The sequence below is a fragment of the Neomonachus schauinslandi genome, chromosome 5 (genome assembly GCF_002201575.2).
Source record: "Neomonachus schauinslandi chromosome 5, ASM220157v2, whole genome shotgun sequence".
In the NCBI taxonomy this organism is placed as follows: domain Eukaryota; kingdom Metazoa; phylum Chordata; class Mammalia; order Carnivora; family Phocidae; genus Neomonachus; species Neomonachus schauinslandi.
The window spans coordinates 84,678,219-84,699,350 of NC_058407.1; the positions used below are offsets into that span (position 1 = coordinate 84,678,219).

At 37.3% G+C, this 21,132-nt stretch overlaps 1 protein-coding gene across 3 annotated transcripts in view; it reads right to left on the reverse strand.

Annotated features, from left to right (window-relative positions):
- SLCO1C1 (solute carrier organic anion transporter family member 1C1) overlaps window positions 1-21,132 on the reverse strand; it is a 55,287-nt gene that overhangs the window by 13,768 nt on the left and 20,387 nt on the right. For 2 of the 3 annotated variants that reach the window (XM_021690648.1, XM_021690649.1), the window contains exons 4-9: window positions 18,827-18,951; window positions 15,511-15,657; window positions 13,668-13,766; window positions 11,433-11,678; window positions 10,248-10,412; window positions 1,725-1,920 (exon numbers count right to left, since the gene is read on the reverse strand). In XM_021690648.1, coding sequence (XP_021546323.1) covers window positions 1,725-1,920; window positions 10,248-10,412; window positions 11,433-11,678; window positions 13,668-13,766; window positions 15,511-15,657; window positions 18,827-18,951 — 978 coding nt within the window. The remainder of the gene's footprint in view (window positions 1-1,724; window positions 1,921-10,247; window positions 10,413-11,432; window positions 11,679-13,667; window positions 13,767-15,510; window positions 15,658-18,826; window positions 18,952-21,132) is intronic. The other variant, XM_021690650.1, reaches the window with a different exon arrangement.

Genomic DNA, 21,132 nt, shown 5'->3' on the forward strand with positions numbered 1-21,132 from the left:
AATGCAGTTGTAGTCTTTTAAGGCAACTGCTTTCAAAGGCTAGTACTCATGCAATGAATATATTATCTTTTATTTGTTTAAAAATATTTAATCATTTATTGTGTGGGTAAACTTTTAATGAACCTCAAAACTTTGCCATTGTTATCCGTCTATGTGTTTGCTTTTGGCTTAGAGACACGATGATGTTGTAGAAAGAATATTATACTTTGAAGAGGTAATTGACCTTTCTAAACTCAGTTTCCTTTAAATGAGGATAATAAAACTTACCTCATAAAGATGCTTTGAGGATACAAGTGAGATAATGAAAGTTACGGTGTTTTGTAAATTGCAAAATACAAAGAATTTTACCACTGTCCACCTACCATTAGGATCATAGGGACAATTAAAGACAGCAGAGGGCTTCTACTCTCTCCAGAATCTTCTTGCAATTTCTGCTTACAACTAACGTCCTTAATCTACATTGCTGACGGTTAGCAAGGCAACGTTACTATACTCAGTTAACTGGTAACTGGTAACTGCTTCTGGTAACTCCCAGAAGCAACAGTATATAAACTTCTCAGTCACTAGTTTTCTTGGACTTTTTAGATGGTAAAAAGTATAACTAATACTCACTTAAGAGCAGGAGAAACCAGGTTAATGAGGGTGATGGAGATTGGACTATGGGGACAAGACAGATAGGTAAGCATGGAAGGAAGCACAGGAAGAAAGCTGGAGAGCAAGCAGTAAATAAGCAGCAGCTAAACTAACAGACACAGATCATTAGATCAGGAGCATTGGCCTTTGAGCCATAGGCAGAGTTTGGACAGTCACGAAGTGCAGTTAGTGTGGTAGGCCCGGCACACAGTAGTGGCTCAATGAGTAATTTAAACAGATAATATATAGCTGGGTGGAAGAACGAAGACAGCTGTGTCTGGGAACTCATGTTCAGAGGTAGAGAGATGGCAAGGACTCTTGAAAGGAAAAGACAGGGTAGTTCCTTCAAGATCCAGCTTTGTATTAAGATGGACAGACCCTGGAACCTAAGAAAACTAGTCATCCACCCCATACGAGATGGCATAGGTCTGAAAACATCAATAAATATTCTCTTGACCAACTGCAAAGAGCTAAAGAGAGCTGTTGTGTGGTTAACCAGGCTGAGGAATAGCATTCTCTCCTGAAACTTCACATGATTTGAGTACAACAAAGACTACAAAAAGTAGCACAGAGACCTTTCCAGTTATCCAAGTGTTCAAAGAAAAAAAAATACAATTGTTTACAAATGGCACATTTCTTTTGTGCCAGGAAAGTACTAATCACTTCCATGTATATTATCTTGGTTAAGTCTTACAAAATTCTATAAGGTAGTTATTATTCTTATTTTTAAAGTGGAAAAATTTGAGGTTTGATTAGATTAAATGACCTATACAATGTCACTTCACTAATGATGGACAGAGGCAAGATTCAAGGTCTGTGTTTTCCATTGTCAGGTTGCCTTATATAAGGAAGATATAGATGCAATATTCTTAATAATTTCTCTTAGGCAACCAAAATCAAAGGAGATGACAGATTCTGGTGACACTAACAGCTCCCACGTCAAAGTACTGTCAGCTATTCCACAATAAAACTATAATTCCTTTCTCATATTTACGATGTTCACAATCAAATTATCTTATTTTGAAACTCTATCAATAATTAATTTGATTAAACAAGCCAATCGCCTCTGATTACTTAATGAGTGAACCTACCCTTGATAGGAGACAGTTAGTCCTGCCACATCAGAATTTTCACAGCCCAGTGCAAACAGGGAAAGGAACAGGAGGTACCCAAGAACAGATGATCCCAAGTAGAGTTTCGCAGCTCCATACACATTGATTCTGAATTTTTTCATAACTATCCCCCCAGAGAATATTCCAAAGGCCACTGCAGGTATGTTGATGAGCCCTGAGGAACAACAACAACAACAACAACAACAACAAAATATATATATATATCATTCTGTGGATCTCTAAAAGAAATCTGAGTGTATTGACATAAACTTTCTAAGAGATTATACAAAACTATATGATAGTTCCTGACAAGTTATTAGACTGGTTGGTCATTTTAAGTTATAGAAATATTAATTCACTATTATCTACTGACATATCAAGAGATTTTGATGAGTGTCCAGGTTATAGATAATGATAGCACAACTGAGAGTCTCAGAAGTCTGCCTAACTTGTCTAGCACAGAGTTTAAAATCAATAAACACTGAATTAATCAATGAGTCAACATCTTTCTGGTCTAATCCCAGGATTAAGAGGTACAAGCAAGGGGCAACTAGGTGATAGTTAATGTTCTTTAAGTTTATGCATGAGAGAATAATAGATACATGGAATTCAGGGAACAAAAACACAGTTTTGGTTCTTTTTTTCTAGCCCAAACAAAATTTATTTTTATAGAGTCTTAGTTGCTTAGTTTGGTATCTTTCCTAACAACCACAACAACAAAACAACAATAACAAAACAATGTATTATTTGACTCTTTTTGTATTTACTAATTGCTTATAATGTACTAACCACTCAGGTAAGCATTTGATATATCTCTCACATTTATCCTTCACCACAACCCTAGTAGATAGCCATATTGTTATTTTCACTTCAGACAGCAATTTATTCATGGTCATGGTTAGTAAGTGTTAAAGCCAGATTTGACAATATAGAGTTGATGTCAAATCTCATGCTTTTCTTTTTTTTTTTTTAAGATTTTATTTATTTGACAGAGAGAGACACAGTGAGAGAGGAAACACAAGCAGGGGCAGAGGGCAAGGGAGGAGCAGACTCCCTGCTGAGCAAGGAGCCTGATGCGGGGCTCCATCCCAGGACCCTGGGATCATGACCTGAGCTGAAGGCAAGTGCTTAACAACTGAGCCACCCAGGTGCCCCAAATCTCATGCTTTCAATCACTACATTATACTGTCTCTCCTCCAAAGAGTTTGGAACACAGGATTCTTGATAAATAGATGTGCCATCTCACTAGTAATCAAATAAATGTGATTTTAAAACAACACTAGGAAGAGATCCAACAAAGTGGTTGAGAGCTTGGACTCTGGAGACCTAAATACCTGGTTTGGACCTCAGTCCCACACGTTAATAGCTGTGCAATGGCAGGTGATTCTCTGAACTTCTATAAACCTGTTTCCTTACCTATAATATGGAGCAAAAATAGTGCTGAGGTGACTAGCATGAAAAGTTCCTAGCACAATACACGGCACAAAAATATTATTCAATTAAGTTGTTACCAGCATTTCAATCTGTCAGATTCACAAAGGTGAAAATATTGGGATGGGTCGGTAGAGTGGAACATGTCTGTGTTAGAAAAGGTGGGAAAAGTGGCTCTTTGGTGACTTCTTGGTTAGATTCTAAATTGGTAAATGTTAAAATTAAAATGATCACATTAGAAATCAGACGAACCATGAGACACTGTGGACTCTGAGAAACAAACTGAGGGTTCTAGAGGGGAGGGGGGTGGGGGGATAGGTTAACCTGGTGATGGGTAATTAAAGAGGGCACGTATTGAATGGAGCACTGGGTGTTATACTCAAACAATGAATCATGGAACACTACATCAAAAAAATAAATTAATTTAAAAAATATAAAGATTATATTAAAAAAGATTATAAAGATTAAAAAATATTATAAAAATTTTTACAAACAGTAAAAAAAAAAAAAGAAAAGAAAAGAAAAGAAGAAGAATCAACCCACCTCAAAGGGGGCAAGATCACAAAATTGGTGAAATTAAAAAAAAGAGGAGGTGCCAGTTTTTTCTTTCCCAGCTAAACTGAGGTTTGTGGCTGTAGCAAGTGGCAGAGATGAATGTATCCTGGGCCCCTAAAGAGCCAAATGTCAAATAAGAGGAAACTGATTATTATTTACTTTTAAAAAGAGAGCATATAATGGAAAATAATATAACAAACCTGGCTTCTCATGACCCGAGTTAATAAATGCTAACATTTTCTTCCAATTTTTCTGATTTTTAAATATGGAGATATATAAGACAGATTCCTTCTCTGTTCCAGATTCCATCTTCCTTCTCAAGAACTAACCATTGCCATGGATTTGATGTGTGTCATTTAAGTCCCTATTTTTACATACACGTATTCATAGTACTTGACTTTGAATCTCCCTATCACAGACCCAAGACTTACACAAAAAGGGCAGACTGAGTCCTAGTCCCTCTTTCAATTCTATCTCCCAAAAGCAGTTTGTAAAAAAAACACATCTTCTGAAAACTAGGTTCTAAATTGAAACCTTGAGAGAATGTGCTTAGAATTTCATTTATTTTGTAAAGTACCAATCCAAACCTGGGACATAAGGAGTCATAGCACAAAGGATACCCTTTGATACCCTTTGTAACTTCATGCTGTGTGGGTTTCCACTAAATTTTCCCCATCCTGATCTGGCCTAGAAGAACCTGAGAATCAAAATGGGATGATTCTATGGGTATTTCTCCCTCAGTACAGAATGTTAAAAATCAGGAATATCCTCTCTTGACTGATCTCCTCTTAGAGGCCTGTATTCTCTTGAAACTTCCAGAAAGTTTCATGTATTCTCTTGCCTCCAGTCCTTTCTACACAAGATATCTGCTTCATCTGACCAACGTCCTTTCAAAACCCCACCCTTGTTTCTACATTTTCATCTTTTAACACCTCCTTATTCTTTTGCTTTTGATTTAGGTATTGACACCTTCTAGAAGATTTTCTTCTGACTCCAAGATAAGGTTTGTTCTCCCAGAGTTCTCTGGACTTCTCATAATTAGAGACTTCTCACAGCTTCCACCAGCTGTATGGTGCCTCCAGGGACATCTCTAGCATCAGGGTGCACAAGTTGGTCATCAGAAGCCCCTTTCCTCCTCCCTCTGCCTCTGGCCCTTGTACAGGGTCCCATAGGCTGCAGTCTTGGTCCTTGTCACAATTACCTGTTAGCTTATCTGGTTTGCACCCCTCACCTACCAAGCTCACCTTCAAAGCAAAAACTGTGCTCACCATTATATCTTGTGCTCCTTGCAGTTTTCCACAAAAATGTGCTAAACGACTAAACTTTAGTTTATCCATGTATAACATTTCTCCTGGATATTTTACTTTCCTATTTCAAGATAAATGATTATAACATGATTCCGTAAAACAGTAGTAGTACATTTCAAATATACTGTCAGCTTGATTCCCCCTTTCAAATTCCCTAGGATCTGTAAGCTATCTATGCTGGGCCAAGTTGAGTTGATAGCAGATTTCCTAAACATCAAATGATGTTTCCTCCCAAATCTTCTCTTCTTTCACCCGAGGCACTTTTAAGTCAGCTAATTTCACTCTGATTTCTTCATGACACACTTTTTTTCACTCACACCGTAAAATGTGCTGTTCTTAAAACGTTTACCATCTAAATATTCCAAATGGAAATACCAGTTGTAATTTACACCAGCATCCACAATTTGTTTCAATTTACTTTATGTACTTCTTTTGAATTTAATATATTTACTCAAATAACAGGAAAGCTAGGAGAAATTTAAGAGCAAATATGTTGTTGTTACTTCCGTATACTCATTCAAGCTGAAGACCTTATTCTTTGTTACTGTTCGAAACAGGAGTTATGAAACTTGTGTAAAATATTTTAAGATGGACAGCACAGTTACAATATAATTTGGGAACTCTGATTCCCATAAAAATATATGATAGCCTTAGTCATTAAAATGAAATGGTAATAAGTTATAATAATAATAGTACTTTGGGATGTACTTAGAGCTTTTCTCCAGCAAAGAAAAATTCTTTAATAAATAATGGACCTTCACAATATTACACTAATGTTATAAGATATAAATATTAAGATTTGAATTTTACCGAGAGAGAAATGCAGGGAAAAATTTATGGGATTTTTCACACTCATGTAGCCAATTGGGTGTAGACAAAGAAGTAAACTTAGCCATCTTTCTTGGGTATAATAAAAGTATTTTTTTCCTCACAAACTAAGATCGTTTTCCATTATCTCACAGATTTTTAATATAACTTAATATAACTTGACCTAATTCTAGAACACATCATAACACATAATTTGCTCTGCTAGCTTAGCCACAAAAATTAATGTTTTCTATTAATAAGCAACTTTCCCCAAATAATTATCATAACTTTTCCTTATTTGTAACTTCTCCAAGAATGGAGAATGATAATCATTGTTGTCAATGAGAGACAATGTCAATGTATCATGTCCACTAGGTATTGTCTTATTTAATTAAAAAAAAACTCCAAGAAATTAAGAAAAATGACTAAATAATTGTAATCTGTGTATTAAGAAGGAAACAAAACATAAGATCATTTTCACATAACTTAACAGTGATGGAAGAAGCTTTAAAAGAGGAGAAAAATTCAGCTATCTAAACTTCATCCAGTGGAAATTGCAATGGGGAAAAAAAAAAACCCACACACTCAAAAAAGCAAAATCATTTTGCCATATGCCTCCTAGTCCCTGAATATGAAACATTTTTGTTGCTTATTTTTCTTTAATTTTCTTTGCAAAATTAAAGTAGCTAACATGAGAAAATATTATTTCTAAACTTTAGAAATATGGCCAACATAGCAAAACATGTACAGCAAAAATAAATCATCATTGTAACAACTGGCCCTTGAACACAAGGAAAATTTCTGTTTATGCTTTCCACCATGTCATGTCAAATGTCTTCTCTGAGAGCAGAGGGGAAATGTGCTTTCGTCGTGCTTCTCTCCCTTATTTCATCACAGAAAGGATCATTCTTTGTAGCCTCCCCCACCTCACCCCCAAAAAATGAAGGAGAAAAAGGGAGAGAAGTATGATAGAAGAACAGAAAGAAGTGAGAGAACAGTATTTATTGAATGACAGCTGTATACACTTACAATGCATTTTATAGGTCTTATTTAATCTCTATTTTAACCTAATGATGCATTTGTTTTCACCATTCTAAAGATAATCAAAATAAGTGTTATGGATATTGACTCATTTTCCCACTTACTCTTACTGTGCTTTTTTTCCATAATTAATGTGAAACCAAGATACATTCAGGAAAAAATCCTAGTTGTAATGATTGAAATCATTAGACACTATTACTTATCTCTCACAAAAGTACTTGAATTATCCATAGACATGACATGATAGAAATTATGAGGAATCAGAATTTTAGGCAAACTTTGATAGAGGAGTCAAAAAATTCTGATGATGAGCTTGGATCTCAGGGACCATCTGAGTGTACAGAGAAGGATTATGGTTAAAAGAAATCAACTGCCCACAACTTAAAAAAGAATTATTAGATTCTTCTTGTCAGTTTTCCAAAAATAATTATGTCCAGAGAGGAAATATAACTCAGGGGAATTAATTTTATTCCTGGCTACATCATAATGTATGTATGCAATTAGGCAGGCCACTGAATCTCTCAGAATTTCAAGTTCTTTCATCTGTGCTAATTTTCCTTAAGAATAATTTTATGGCAAAAGTATTTCATTTATTATCTACCCAATAAAGGAATGAGATTACATATAATCTCATTTTCTATTATAAATATCTTTCCCCAAACAATGCTCTTACTTTTCCTTTATGAAATAAATGTTTTTAATTTGAAATTAAAAATGTATTTATCATTCTAGTGACACCAAAATCAAATGCCCTCAAACTCTAAGTGTTATGCACATGTTGAATAATAAGAAATAAACATACACTTAAAGATGTGTCACTTCATTGCAATTCATGGGGGAAAAGATGGCTTTTTCATTTTGATAATGAACCTTGACCTTTTCCTTCACATTATACCAAAAAAAAAAAAAAAATTGAAATGTATGATAACCAGAGTCACCTGGGTGGCTCAGTCAGTTAAGCATCTGCCTTCCACTGGGGTCATGATCCCAGGATCCTGGGATCAAACTCTGCATCCAGCTCCCTGCTTAGTGAGGAATCTGCTTCTCCCTCTCCCTCATCCCCCCGCCCCCCGCTTGTGCTTTCTCTCTCTCAAATAAATAAAATCTTTAAAAACAATACACTACCTGAAATGTATTATAACCTAAATGTGAAAGTTAAAATACTTAGGCTACTAGTAGAAATATTAGGAAAATATTTTCATGGCCTTTGGTTTTGACAATTTCTTAAAACAAGCAATAAGATAGCACTAATGAGAAAGAAAAAGACTGGAAAATGGACTTGCTTAAAAATAAGCAGCTTACCATTAGGGGAATGAAAAGAAGAACTGAAGTCTGTGAGAAAATAGTTATAATACATATATTCAATAAAGAACTTGTATCAAGAAAGAAGTACCTACCCCTACAAGTCAATAAAAAAAGAGACAGCTCAAGAGAGACAGGCAAACAATTTGAACATAATTGACAAAAGAGAATGTTGAAGTAACCAACAAGCCTGCAAAAAAGTGCTCAACATCATTAGTTATCAGTTAAATGCAAATAAACTGTAAGATATCACCACACCCCATAAGAAGGGTTACAATGAAAAAGACTGACAATACTAAGTGTGATAAAGATGTGGAGCAACTGGAACGTTCTTACACTTCTAGCGTGAGTATAAATTTACACAACCCTATTGTAAATGTTTTGGTTATATTTACTGGATCTAAATATACATACTTCCTATGGCCCAGCAATTCTGCTCCAAGATACAGCCAAGAAAAACGTTGTGTATACAACCACCAAAATACAAATAGAATGGTCATGCAGTGTTATTTATAATAGTCAAAAGCAGAAAACAACCCAAATGCCCACCAACAATAAAATGAATAAACTGTGGTATATTCATGTGATAGGATATGACACAGCAATGGAAAAGATCAAACTGTTATACACAACATGAATGAATCTCATAGGTTTCACTTTGACTGAAATCAGCTAGATACAAAAGAGTACATAGCATACTATTCCATTTGTATGAAGTTCAAAAACCAGCAAGGCTGACCTGTGATGACAAAGTTCAGGATAATTATTAGCATTGGGCAAGTGTATGGAACAGGAGGAGGTTTGAGGGAGCCCTCTGTGGTTCTGAAATGAGTTCCATGTTCTAGCTGATAGTTACTATACAGATTTTTGTGTAAACATTTATCCAGCTGAGCTACACATTTAGGGGCTGTAGAGTTAACTATTGTTTGTAAGTTATAGCTCAATAAACACAAAAGAGATTTTGAAATAAAATAAAAAGAATGTCTCCTAAGCTTTTATTTCTCTTCTATTCTTGTTAAAGTCAGGATAAAGCACTGATTGGCATGGAGGGGGTTTTGGGGGAATGAAACCTAAAATGTTTCTTCAGGTCAACCATTAAATCATACAATTAAATCAGTTTGAACCAATTAATGTTGAAAGTAAAAGCTGAGTGGTAGAGCTTTAATATTTATAATTTAGCAGAATAGTCTGAATAGTCAATTAAATTAGCACCTACTAAGTGTCCATTATCCAGGATTCTTACAGGACAGTTACAGATTCTGAAATAAGCTCAGAGGCCTCTTCCAGAGACCGAGACATAGAACAATTTTAAAATATTTTATGAAGAAGAAATGTTTTTAAATCTTTGGATTTTCCTACCATTAAGGAATATGTCCCAAGGAATAAAATATGCCTTTAAACAGAAGCATTAAATGATGTTCTCATGGACTAAAGGAGCTAATCCAGGTTTTAAAAGTATCCAATTACTTGGAGCATGATGTTCATGTATTTGCACATTCTGGTTCTTCTTCATTCATTTCTTCATGCTTTTCTTTGCCCTTCAATAGCTTTTTCATTGTTGACTGATCTGCTATGCTAGAAACACAGCCCTTTTAAATAACCTGAATACCAGGACTCAGGAAAGTCCTTTAACTCTGAGCAAAAACAAACTTTGTTTTGCAATGAACACCTTTTAACCTCTCCGAATACTCACTTTTTATGATCCTAGAAACTGTTCAGGTAAAATGGCCACTGTTAGGAAGTTTTGGTTACACTTGAAAGACACATACCCAGTATCACAATCTCCTAATAAAACGCACGTTCGGTTTACATAATATTCTTAAGGTCACCCACTTACAGTTGTGAATAATTCTTGCTGCAAAATTGTACCACAGACCACCTCAGTATTTTAACTGGATTTTTTTCACTCTGCTAGATTTTTTTCACTCACTTTTTGACTTCATATCTCAAATGTCATAAATCACCTTCAGTCTAAACATGAGAATGCCTAAATGCCTAAGGGTTAACAAGATGCAGCTGATAGTGCCTACTGGCAAGCGTGAAGGACAGGTGAACATACCGATAACAAAGTTGGCCTTAGAGGATGACTGCCCATACTGCTGCTCAATGTACTTGGGTTTATAGGTCACCATTCCAAACAAAGAATTGAACTGAACAGTGCTGGCACACAAATATAACAAGTACAGTGGATTTCCAAAGAGATTCTTCAGCGATGGAAGAAAATCTGTAAGACAAAAAGAACATGGAGTCATTAAAGCCAGCACTACCCTTAGCAGAAGACACAGCCTTGGCACCAGGGCAGAGCTGACCGAGTCCCACTGCCACGGTTAGAGGGTGGTGCCCATATACACTATGGCTATGAAGCATTGGCACAAGTCAAGGCTGAGATGTGTCAGGTTCATATCTAGACACAGGCACTCGCTTCTACAGGCATATAATTTAGATTACACTTAGAGGTGTGAGTCAGACAGGAACATGTTCCTCCCAATGGTATGGGTAGAAGGAAAGAGGGACAAGAATACTCTCTCCCTGCGGAGCTGAAAGTCATTGGTAGGACATCTAGAACTTCAGTTTTCTGGTCTCTCCTCTTCAAACTTGCATCATGGTCACAGAGAAAGAAACATGAACATTATCTCCGTTTAATTTAATGAACTTAATGTAAGAAATGAGCTTTGGCATTCTCCCTTCTTCCTATTATGCAGCCGAAGAGTTTGAAATGTGAAGATTTTTCTGTAAATATTGCTTGCTCGGCCCAACTGAGGGCGACCAATCTTTCTCATGGCCACTCTTTTTCCATGTGAAAGGAATTCATGTTAATATGTCTGGCCTTGTGCCCTGCACCACACTCACTGCTTTGATCAACAGTGGGAAACATGCACTGACACATTTGTCAAATGACTGAATCTCATCTGTTAAAAGGCCACAAGCTCTGAAGATGCACTCTTTTCTGTCCACCCAGACTGATGCAAAGCAGCAATCCCAGATAGGAGCCATTGCCAGGTCTAACCTGTAGTGATGTAAGGGTGGGAATGTCAGCAAGGAATGTTACCAAAACTTTGGGTCATGATCTTTAATCCCTCTCCAGTAATAAAGCTGACTTTGTAATCTTCAATTCTGCTTCCTGTATAGTTTCTCAATTTTTCTGAACAAATGATGGGGAGAGAGGGGTATTATTTATAGATCCCTTACAGAATCTCGACAGGAAAGCTGAAAGTGCTTCAAAATCAAGGAGAATCTGGCTCACCTCTTGCCATTTCCATTATTTTTGACTTTTCTCCAAGAGGTGTTTGGTATTCTGTATGATCATCCATAATAAACTTGGATTTTTCAGAGGAGGAATTGGAATCCTCTCTACTTCGGGGTCTCGGCAGACTCTTTGGTAAACACCAGAAAGGCAGAGCTGCAAGAAGACTTACAATTCCTGCTATTAGGTAACCCAGCCACCAGGCTCCTACCCACTGCGGATCCTTTGGAGTAATGGTTACATGATCTGAAAGACAGAGAGGATGGCTAAATAGCATATACAGCAAAGCCAGTGAGCTGAAATAAGCTTATTTTTTAAAAAATCCTAGCATCAGCTCTATCACATCATAAAAATACCTAATAATTCATGCATGATAACTTTCTAGTCTGAACATTATCATCATCTTGCTTTTTGAGGGAAACATGGTGCTTTTTTTCTAGAACATGATGCTTTTCTTTTTTTTTTTAATTATTTATTTATTTATTTGAGAGAGAGAAACAGCATGAGAGGGGATAGGGTCAGAAGGAGAAGCAGGCTCCCCACTGAGCCGGGAGCCCGATGTGGGACTCGATTCCAGGACTCCGGGATCATGACCTGAGCCAAAGGCAGTCGCTTAACCAACTGAGCCACCCAGGCGCCCCATGATGCTTTTCTTCATTTGTTCCTTACATTTAAAATACAGAATCTAAATCCTGGGGGAGGGGGTCTTACTTTGCCCTGGGGGTTCTGCAGAGGGACCCCCTGGCCCATGACAGGAAGCAAGCACCTTATGAGGGAGAATTATGGGGGCTCCAAGCCTTTTGCCAACTCCCCCACATAAGCACCACTTGCATCTGGTCCACATATTGAATGTCTGTCCAAGATTTTTCTCAAAGAAAGAGTTATATCCTACACCCTCTGGTCCCAATCTAGTCTAAAACATTCAGAATGTTAGTCACTAAATGACAGTAATACTTCAGAGCTAATCTAGGTCTGAAGCAAGATTTGTATATATAAATAAAATGTTAATGTCTTATTCATCATCAAAACTTTATCTTTGACACCATTTCTTATTTGACGAAAAGGTAAGTAGTGATGCAGTTTTTTGAACCAAATCAAGTGTTTTTTTCTTCTTTTCTATATAAGAACCCATAAAACATATGATAGATCTACCTCCACGGCACTCTGTGAGAACAATGAAATAAACACATGTCCTTTGACAACTAGGCCCAATTGCCACATTATACTTGGTGAAATGTTCACACTGGCTCATCACTGCATCTTCACTGCTTCCCTTAACAATTTCCCTCTGTACCACTCATCACACCTATGCCTTCTTATCTGAATCAATCTCTATGACTGGATTTTAAAACCTCAGGAAGTCAAGATACTCAACTTCCATTTTATTCACCATTTTGTGGTAGAACAGCACCTGGGATAGAATAGATGCAAAATTAATGAGGTTAATGAATAAATGAATGAATAAATAAAATTTTTAGAATGTGTCTTGTAGTTTATTTGATAAAAAAGAAAAATTGGTGCAAGAGTTTTTGCATTTAATTTTAACACATGAGGATTTCAAAATGCAGTTTCAGAATTTTTAAAGCTGAAACTTGTTTTCTTGTTTCTAACTGCTTTCTTGAATTTCTTAAAAAAGGAAGAAAAGTAAATGTCCATATCCAGGAGGTACATCTCACAAGGACAGGAAAACATTAATAGCTATGGAAAGATGAGGTCCCCCATTTACTCCCTCCACAAGTACTCTCCCAGAGAATAAGGTAGACTCACTCTAATATGCCTCCACCTGAAAAAAGATTTGTACAGTAAAGAACATATTTTGGTTGCCAGAACACTTTCAATTCTTGGTCTTCCTGGCAAGTCTACAAAATAGATTATCAATTGATGTGTCTGTCTTGTTCTTACACCTGAACCAACAAGAGCCAACAAGAAGCCACAGTTTTTAGTCTTAACTACGCTGGAATGCATTTGAAGTGGCAAACCAGAAGTGAAAAAGGATACATCTGAATAACAAACCATGGGTCATCCAGTTCTAACCACTGCCTATTTTTCATATTCCATTTATTAAAGCATGCAGTGATTAGATCAATGACAAATTTTCAGTGGATTATTTTCATTTTATGAAAGATTACCATCCTGTAACTTTATGAAAAGGGAATTTGATATTTTCTACACCATCCCTGTTAAAAAAATTGCAGTGACTAAAATAAATAAATAAATAAAAATAAACTTTCTTACCTAGGTTTACAAAGCCAATGTCAACATACAGTTTGGCACATAATGAGCCTAGCAGGAAGCCAAAGATCGGTCCTATAATTGCAACCGTCTGCACACACCCTGCACCCAAAAAAAAAAAAAAGCGGCATTTCTCCGCTTTTGTAAATTAATAAGTTTTTACACAAGAAATAGGAGTGAGATCCAGTTAGTAGCTGAAAATATCTCATCAACTCTTCACTTAAGTGTGTTTAATTTGTCAATTTTTCAACCTTATTGAATCAGTAAATAAGTCCTTCTCAGCTTTGGAAGAAGAATGAACACTTGGAAGGCATTAATTACCTCTTAGTAAGGAAATAACACCAAGATTCTGAAGAAGGTAATTTCCCCCAAATGGAGCAAACTTTACTCCTTAGGAGTAAAAGGAGTAAAACAAAACAAAACAAAACAAAAACAAAAAAAACAGAATTATACTATTTTGACAGTCTTTCAAAAACTTTTTATGGTTGGTTAAGCATAAGAGTCATTTTGACATTAAAATTGATTTCTTCCACCTTAGACCAAAAGTGCATGCATTCAGAGAGTCTGTGGGACCATGTGAGAGCAGTAGCTATGCAGATCCCTGAACACAGCCAGCCAAGGAGCTAGACCTGCGAATACAGAGAGGTGCTCTTGGAAACAATCATGACCAGCCTGGGCAGCATTAACAGGAAACTAGAGCAGATTGCTTAAACAACACCGTTCCTGGGTATCAGAAATGTAGCTGTATGGCCCATCTGCCTTTTCATTTCACCACAGAGCTTGATGCACACATATCCTTGGCAGATTAATTTAAATTAAGAGGAGGAGAAAATGGCAGTTACCAGATCCTTTCTGGAAGAGAAGAGGGGGTGAAGAGAGAGAGCAGGAAGGGGACACCCTGACACCTGCATGCATCTCTTGGCTTGCAACCTTTCCTCCAGTCCCCAGAGTAACTGCCTAGCACATGTGATTGAGCTTCTGTTCCAGGTCCTGATTTACGCTGCAGTTTTCCATCAGAGCAGGTAACCTGTTTTTAATCACAGCCTGCCTGACTGTAATGAGAGCCCTCTGGAGTTCTGTGCACATGGCCAGGGCAGAACTATACTGTGGAGCTAGTCCCAGCCCCTCTCAGTGAATTTAAATCTTGTCCTCTATCCCTTGAAGGCCAGGCCCTCAAAACATCAGAGCCCCAAGAAATCAAGACTGATGTGTGAAATGGAGAAAAATTTAGTTTCCAAGACTCAAGAGGTACTCCATAAATGCTACTTAGATGCATCTGGCCTTGGAGTTTGAGTTTGCTGTAGAGAGAGAGAGAGTGTGTGTGTGTGTGTGTGTGTATGATTTTAGCTGCTGCTCTCATCCTTTCTGTGTTTTTATCCATTCATATTTGCTATTGAGAACTCAGAATTCCTTGCCTACCCCTCACAGGAAGAAAATGCTTTAAATAGTCAGGGCTTAAAAGATGGGAAGTAGTTTCTAGGGCTCTGGAAACAAAATAAAAAAATGAATATAAATGACACCTAAATGCTTCAGGAGTACAGTTAACCCAGTAAAAAGAACCTATGAAATCTCAAGTCCAGGAAGATATTTGCACAAAGTCATACATCATGGCAGTTGATCTTCCAGTTATTTCCTTTTAATCTGATGTTCTTTCCCGAATGCAATTGGTCCTTCTAATTCAAGTTTCTTCATCATCCAAATCCTCAGTGTGGACCTCAGAAACGTGTGAACTCAAAAAAGGAACTGGATCTGAAGGATAAAACCTTCCACGCTCTATTTAGTTTGGAATGGAGTTGAGAAAACCAGGTACCCTGCTTCCCAAGAAGATGAATGAGGTAGGCTTTACCAATATAGAAAGCAGAATTGTCTTCACTGGCAAAATCATCAAGGTAGGCAATGCCTAGAGGCTGAATAGGAGTTTCCCCAATTCCACGAAGAAGGTTCCCCAGGAAAACATAAACCCACATGGAAGAGCCGGCATCCATTTCACATTCTTGAAAGGAAAGTGAATAAGAGGAATGAAATTAGATAAGTATCAAAGTTAAATATTTATTCTGCATTTCTACAAGCTGTCCTAAAATTGGATTAGGATGTAAAAGTGAAATTTCCAATAGACACAATTTGATAGGAGTCAGAGCAAGTTTGGAAAATATTTTGGCTTCAATGTTTTAGGCAATGCAAATACCCCAGAGATTTTGATCAAGGAACTCTTTTGATTCTTCTTTCTGATGCCTTGCTTCTTATTTTCTCTTTTTTGTTCTATATTTACACTGAATTCTTTGAATTCCTATGCTCCAATAACATTCAATATCCTGTCTGAAACAAAACACAAAATTTTGAATGAAGGATTTTCTCCCCTTAATCTTTAAACTTTTCAATTTTTCAACAGAAATCACTTGTAATTTTATTGCTGACCAAGTTTTATCTGAAATCCAAAATTTTATATGGGTGATACTTCAACTTTGGACAGCATCACAATTGTTTCACAGTGAATAACCATTTTTAGGGCTCATGTTAAGGAAACTAATTTCACATAAAAATTTAAAACCCTATATGCTTTAGTAGTATAACTCTTCGAACAGAAAGAACCTTTCGGCAGTCTTCTTAGAATGAAATTCAAAGCTAACAATTTTTAAATGCTTTTGTAGAAGTCATATCTTGATATAATCATGTGAAGCTGGAGAATTAACTCCCATATCACAAGTGAAATACACTTTGAAGAGTTTAATCACTTTAATAAAAGCGATAATATTTTCTATCTCCAACAATCACCACTTCTGAATGCTCCCTTTCTGTCAGGCACGGGGCTAAGTGATTGGCAGGCATTTTTAAAATTAAATTCTCCTAATAATCCTATGAGGTAGGAGTTATTTCCACTTATTAGTAGCCCTTAAAGTAAAATTTGAAGGTAAAATATGGGTTATTTAGAACTGAGGTGAATTCTCTTGTGCAGATGAGTCAGACTGTGTGACAGACCAGACTATCGTGTGTGTAGTCTTGCTGCTTCCTAACTCTGCCTCTTCTGGAAATGTAGCCAAGTGACCAAGCATTTTTTTATTTATCTTCTGTGGATTTCCATTCCACTCCCCCCAAATATAATGTTAATTCCTTTTCTAAAAAAAAAAAAAAAACCTAATTCTAATATCAATTCTACTCCTAACATTTGTGTGATCCCAAGAAGCTTGCTGGTAGGGAAGTCTTATAGATAGGGGAAGACATCTTAGATCTGTGCCTTCCAGTATAGTAACCACACACCACATGTGGCCACTGAAATATAAAGTTACAGAACATTAAAAATTCAGTTCCTCAGTCACACTAGCTATATTACAGTACTCAATAGTCACATGTGGCTAATGGCTGCTGTATCAGACAACCTAGATATAGAACATTTCCACCATTGCAGAGAGTTCTGTTGGACAGCTCTGCTCTCCAGTGTTGTGGGGGGAATGGGAGTTGTACGGGGAGCATTTTTGGGAAGAGCCCTATATTTACCCCACTATCATTTTTAGGATGAATTTTGTGTCCACTATGTCTGATGGTCCACATAAGTCTATGACTTTAAGGGAGCAAGACCTCATTTAAAGGAAAGAAAAAGATTGAGTTGTGAGTCTTATACTGTATACCTGTCTAATAACTTGTCTCTTCCCACTAAAAACATTTTAATTCCTGCCTCTAAACCCTATGTTTCTCTTCTTAATATTAAAGGTTTAAATATTTCCTAATTAGTTGTATTGCCAATTATATTACATCTTTTGTGATTATCAAAAACAAAAACAAAACATCTTCAAACCCTCCTCTTAAACTCTCCTCTCCTTCCAGGGTGTTTTTCTACTTCTTTTCATACAGCGGGATGGGGTAAACTTTTTACATGATTACATCTTCCCTACCTCCTCCCCTCATATTTCTAGATTTCCTTTAATCCTCTGGCCCTTCCCTTCATTCAAATAACCAGACTTCAAGTGTTCACTGCTCAGGAAAAAGACATCTCAAAAGAAAGCACTGAGGATATTAGGGGAAATTAAAGGTTTTATGATATAAATAAAAGATTTGCATGACTAACAGGTAGATAAAAGAGAAGCTTCCACACTGCCTATAAGGAAATCAATCCGGAGGCTAGGAGCAGGGAGTGAGGTGGGAGTGGTGAAGAGGAAGCGCAGAGTATGTCAATGCTGAAGGGCAGTAGAGAGAGGGCATTTGGGCTCCTGTCTCTGTAGCATCCTGGAGACATGGCAGACACTTGTGGGTAGATGTGTGGACTCCATGAGCAGGGAGAAGCTGTGCCACCATGGCCAGGTAGAGCCCAGGAAGGTATCAAGACCCAAAAGATGAGACGGTTGTACACTGTGGCCCTGCTTTTGACTCCTCAAAGGGTTTCCAGAGGATTCCCATGTTCCCAAGGGTGGCTCACACAATGCATTGATATGGAATATGGGTCAGCCATACGGAACTCTAGAGATTCTAACAAAATTCCCTGCATCCTGTCTTGTGTGGAAAAGGGAACTATTTCCAAGTTTCCAAGACTGTCACTTCCACATTAGAGAGAGCTGCTGTGCTAAAAAGGACATAAAGGTAGACATAGGATGGCCTTAAAATGACATGTATGACCAAACACTGAGGCCAGAGGGATTTTAAATATCTAAGTTGACCAGGGACTGATAACACCAAGAGGCCCCTCCCACAACCACCCCCTTTGCTATTATGTAAGCTCCCCAGAATGTAAGCAACCCTTGGGGAAAGGGTGAAGGTTAGGGACAAATTGAGATTAAATTTTTGTCATTCTGATGAAAAGGGGATGGACACAGATTTTCAATTGAGATCTGGGGGAAAAAATATATTTTATAGCTGAGCAATGGACTGAGATTTGTATGTGCCAAGCTAGTTTCATCCTTATTCGATGGCCCACCTTATTTGGAACCACTGGGAGCTTTTCTCAGTCACTGGCAATTAATGCCCCTTTCCATAAGATTTGAATCTCTGCATATTCTCTTAGGATCTCATCATATACTGCCTTATATTCTAGGACTTTTTATGACACTATAATAACCCAATTTAAGTAGTAAAGCTTTTGACAGAAAAAAAACACAGAAATTTTTGTTCATCCTAAAGCACATATTAATTCTTTTTTAAAAGCTTTCTTAGTCAAGTAAAAAAAACCATCTTACCATCATTTCTTTTGGATTGTGATTTTTCTATAACCGAGAGAGGTAATTGACTGTCTGACTCCAAGAGACATGGAGAGAGGCTGAGAGTGGAATTAGAGAAAGGAGAATACTTTTCATATCTGTACCTGTACAAAAAGAATGTTTTCTTTACTACAGACTCATTTAACATCATGCTAAAAATATTATATGGACACTACATGACTCATTAGGGCACCTGTTTGAGTTTGCAGATACCCCTGAATCTGAATCACTAAAATCAAACCAGCATTTAACAACAATGACCTGAAGGTCTAGACAGCCAGAAAGTCTGCCAGAAAGTCTGGCTTACTGTTATTTCCACCATATCTGAACCAATTACCCGGTGTAGTAAAAGAAAATACAAGGGTTCATTTTAATGTAAAAATAATGACTCTAAATCACCTGCTCCCCCGATAAAAAATATCCAACACTTGATAAAATCATGATTATCTCTAAGTCAGTGGAAAAGAAATAATTGAAAACTATGGTCTTGCACACTGGATTTAGAGTTGTAAATTTAGTAGAACAACTGCATTGCTGATTCTAGAGAACTGATGATGATATGTGGGGTTTTAGGGTTTAAGTTTTTATTTAAATCCCAGTTAGTTAATATACAGTGTAGTATTAGTTTCAGGTGTACAGTATAGTGATTCTACACTTCCTGCAACACAAGGTGTTCATCACAAGTGAACTCCTTAATCCCATCACCTATTTAACCCATCCCCCCACGAACCTCCCCTCTGGTAACCATCAGTTTGTTCTCTAGAGTTGAGTCTGTTTCCCTCCCTCCCTCTCTCTCTCTCCCTTTTGGTCATTTGTTTTGCTTCTTAAATTCCATGTGAGTGAAATCATATGGTATTTGTCTTTCTCTGGCTGACTTATTTCACTTAGTGTAATACCCTCTAGCTCCATCCATGTCATTGCAAATGGCAAAATTTCATTCTTTTTGATGGCAGAGTAATTTTCCAGAGTATGGCACATCTTCCTTATCCATTCATCAGTCAATGGACACTTGAGCTGTTTCCATAATTTGGCTACTGGAGATAATGCTGCTATAAACATAGGGGTGCATGTATCCCTTTGAATCAGTATTTTTATATCCTTTGGGTAAATACCTAGTAGTGCAATTATTGGATCATAGGGTTGTTCTATGTTTTTTTAAGATTTTATTAAGAGAGAGAGCGAGAGAGGAACACAAGCAGGGGGAGTGGGAGAGAGAGAAGCAGCCTTCCGGCTGAGCAGGGCGCTGGATGCAGGGCTCAATCCAGGACCCTGGGATCATGACCTGAGCTAAAGGCAGACGCTTAACAACTGAGCCACCCAGATGCCCTAGGCTTGTTCTATTTTTTTTTTAAGATTTTATTTATTTATTTGACAAGAGAGATAGATAGCGAGAGCAGGAACACAAGCAGGGGGAGTAGGAGAGGGAGAAGCAGGCTTCCCGCCGAGCAGGGAGCCTGATGTGGGACTTGATCCCAGGACCCTGGGATCATGACCTGAGCCGAAGGCAGACGCTTAACGACTGAGCCACCCAGGCGCCCCAGGGTTGTTCTATTTTTAACTTTTTGAGGAACCTCCATACTGTTTTTCACACAGTGGCTGTGCCAGTTTGCATTCCCACTAACAGTGCAAGAGGGTTCCCCCTTTCTCCACATCCTCACCAACACCTGTTTTTCTTGTTTTGTTGATTTTAGCCATTCTCACAGGTGTGAGATGATATCTCATTGTAGTTTTGATTTGTATTTCCCCGATGTTTAGTGATGTTGAGCATCTTTTCATGCATCTGTTGGCCACCTGTATGTCTTCTTTGGAAAAATGTTTATTCATGTCTTCTTCCCATTTTTAAATTGCATTATTCATTTTTTAAGTGTTGGGTTTTATACGTTCTTTATATATTTTGGACACTAGCCCTTATCAGATGTCATTTACAAATATCTTCTCCCATTCCATGGGTTGCCTTTTAGTTTTGTTGATTGTTTCCTTCACTGTGAAGAAGCTTTCAATTTGCTGAAACCCCAATAGTTTATTTTTGCTTTTGTTTCCCTTGCTCCAGGAGACATATCTAGAAAGGAGATGGCTGATATTAAAGAGGTTACTACCTATGTTCTCCTCTAGGATTTTTCTGGTTTCTGGTCTCACATTTAGGTCTTTCATCCATTTTGAGTTTATTTTTGTGTGTGGTGTAAGGAAGTGGTCCAGTTTCTTTATTTTGCATGTCGCTGTCTAGTTTTCCCAACACCATTTATTGAAGATACTGTCTTTTTCCCATTGGATATTCTTTCCTGCTT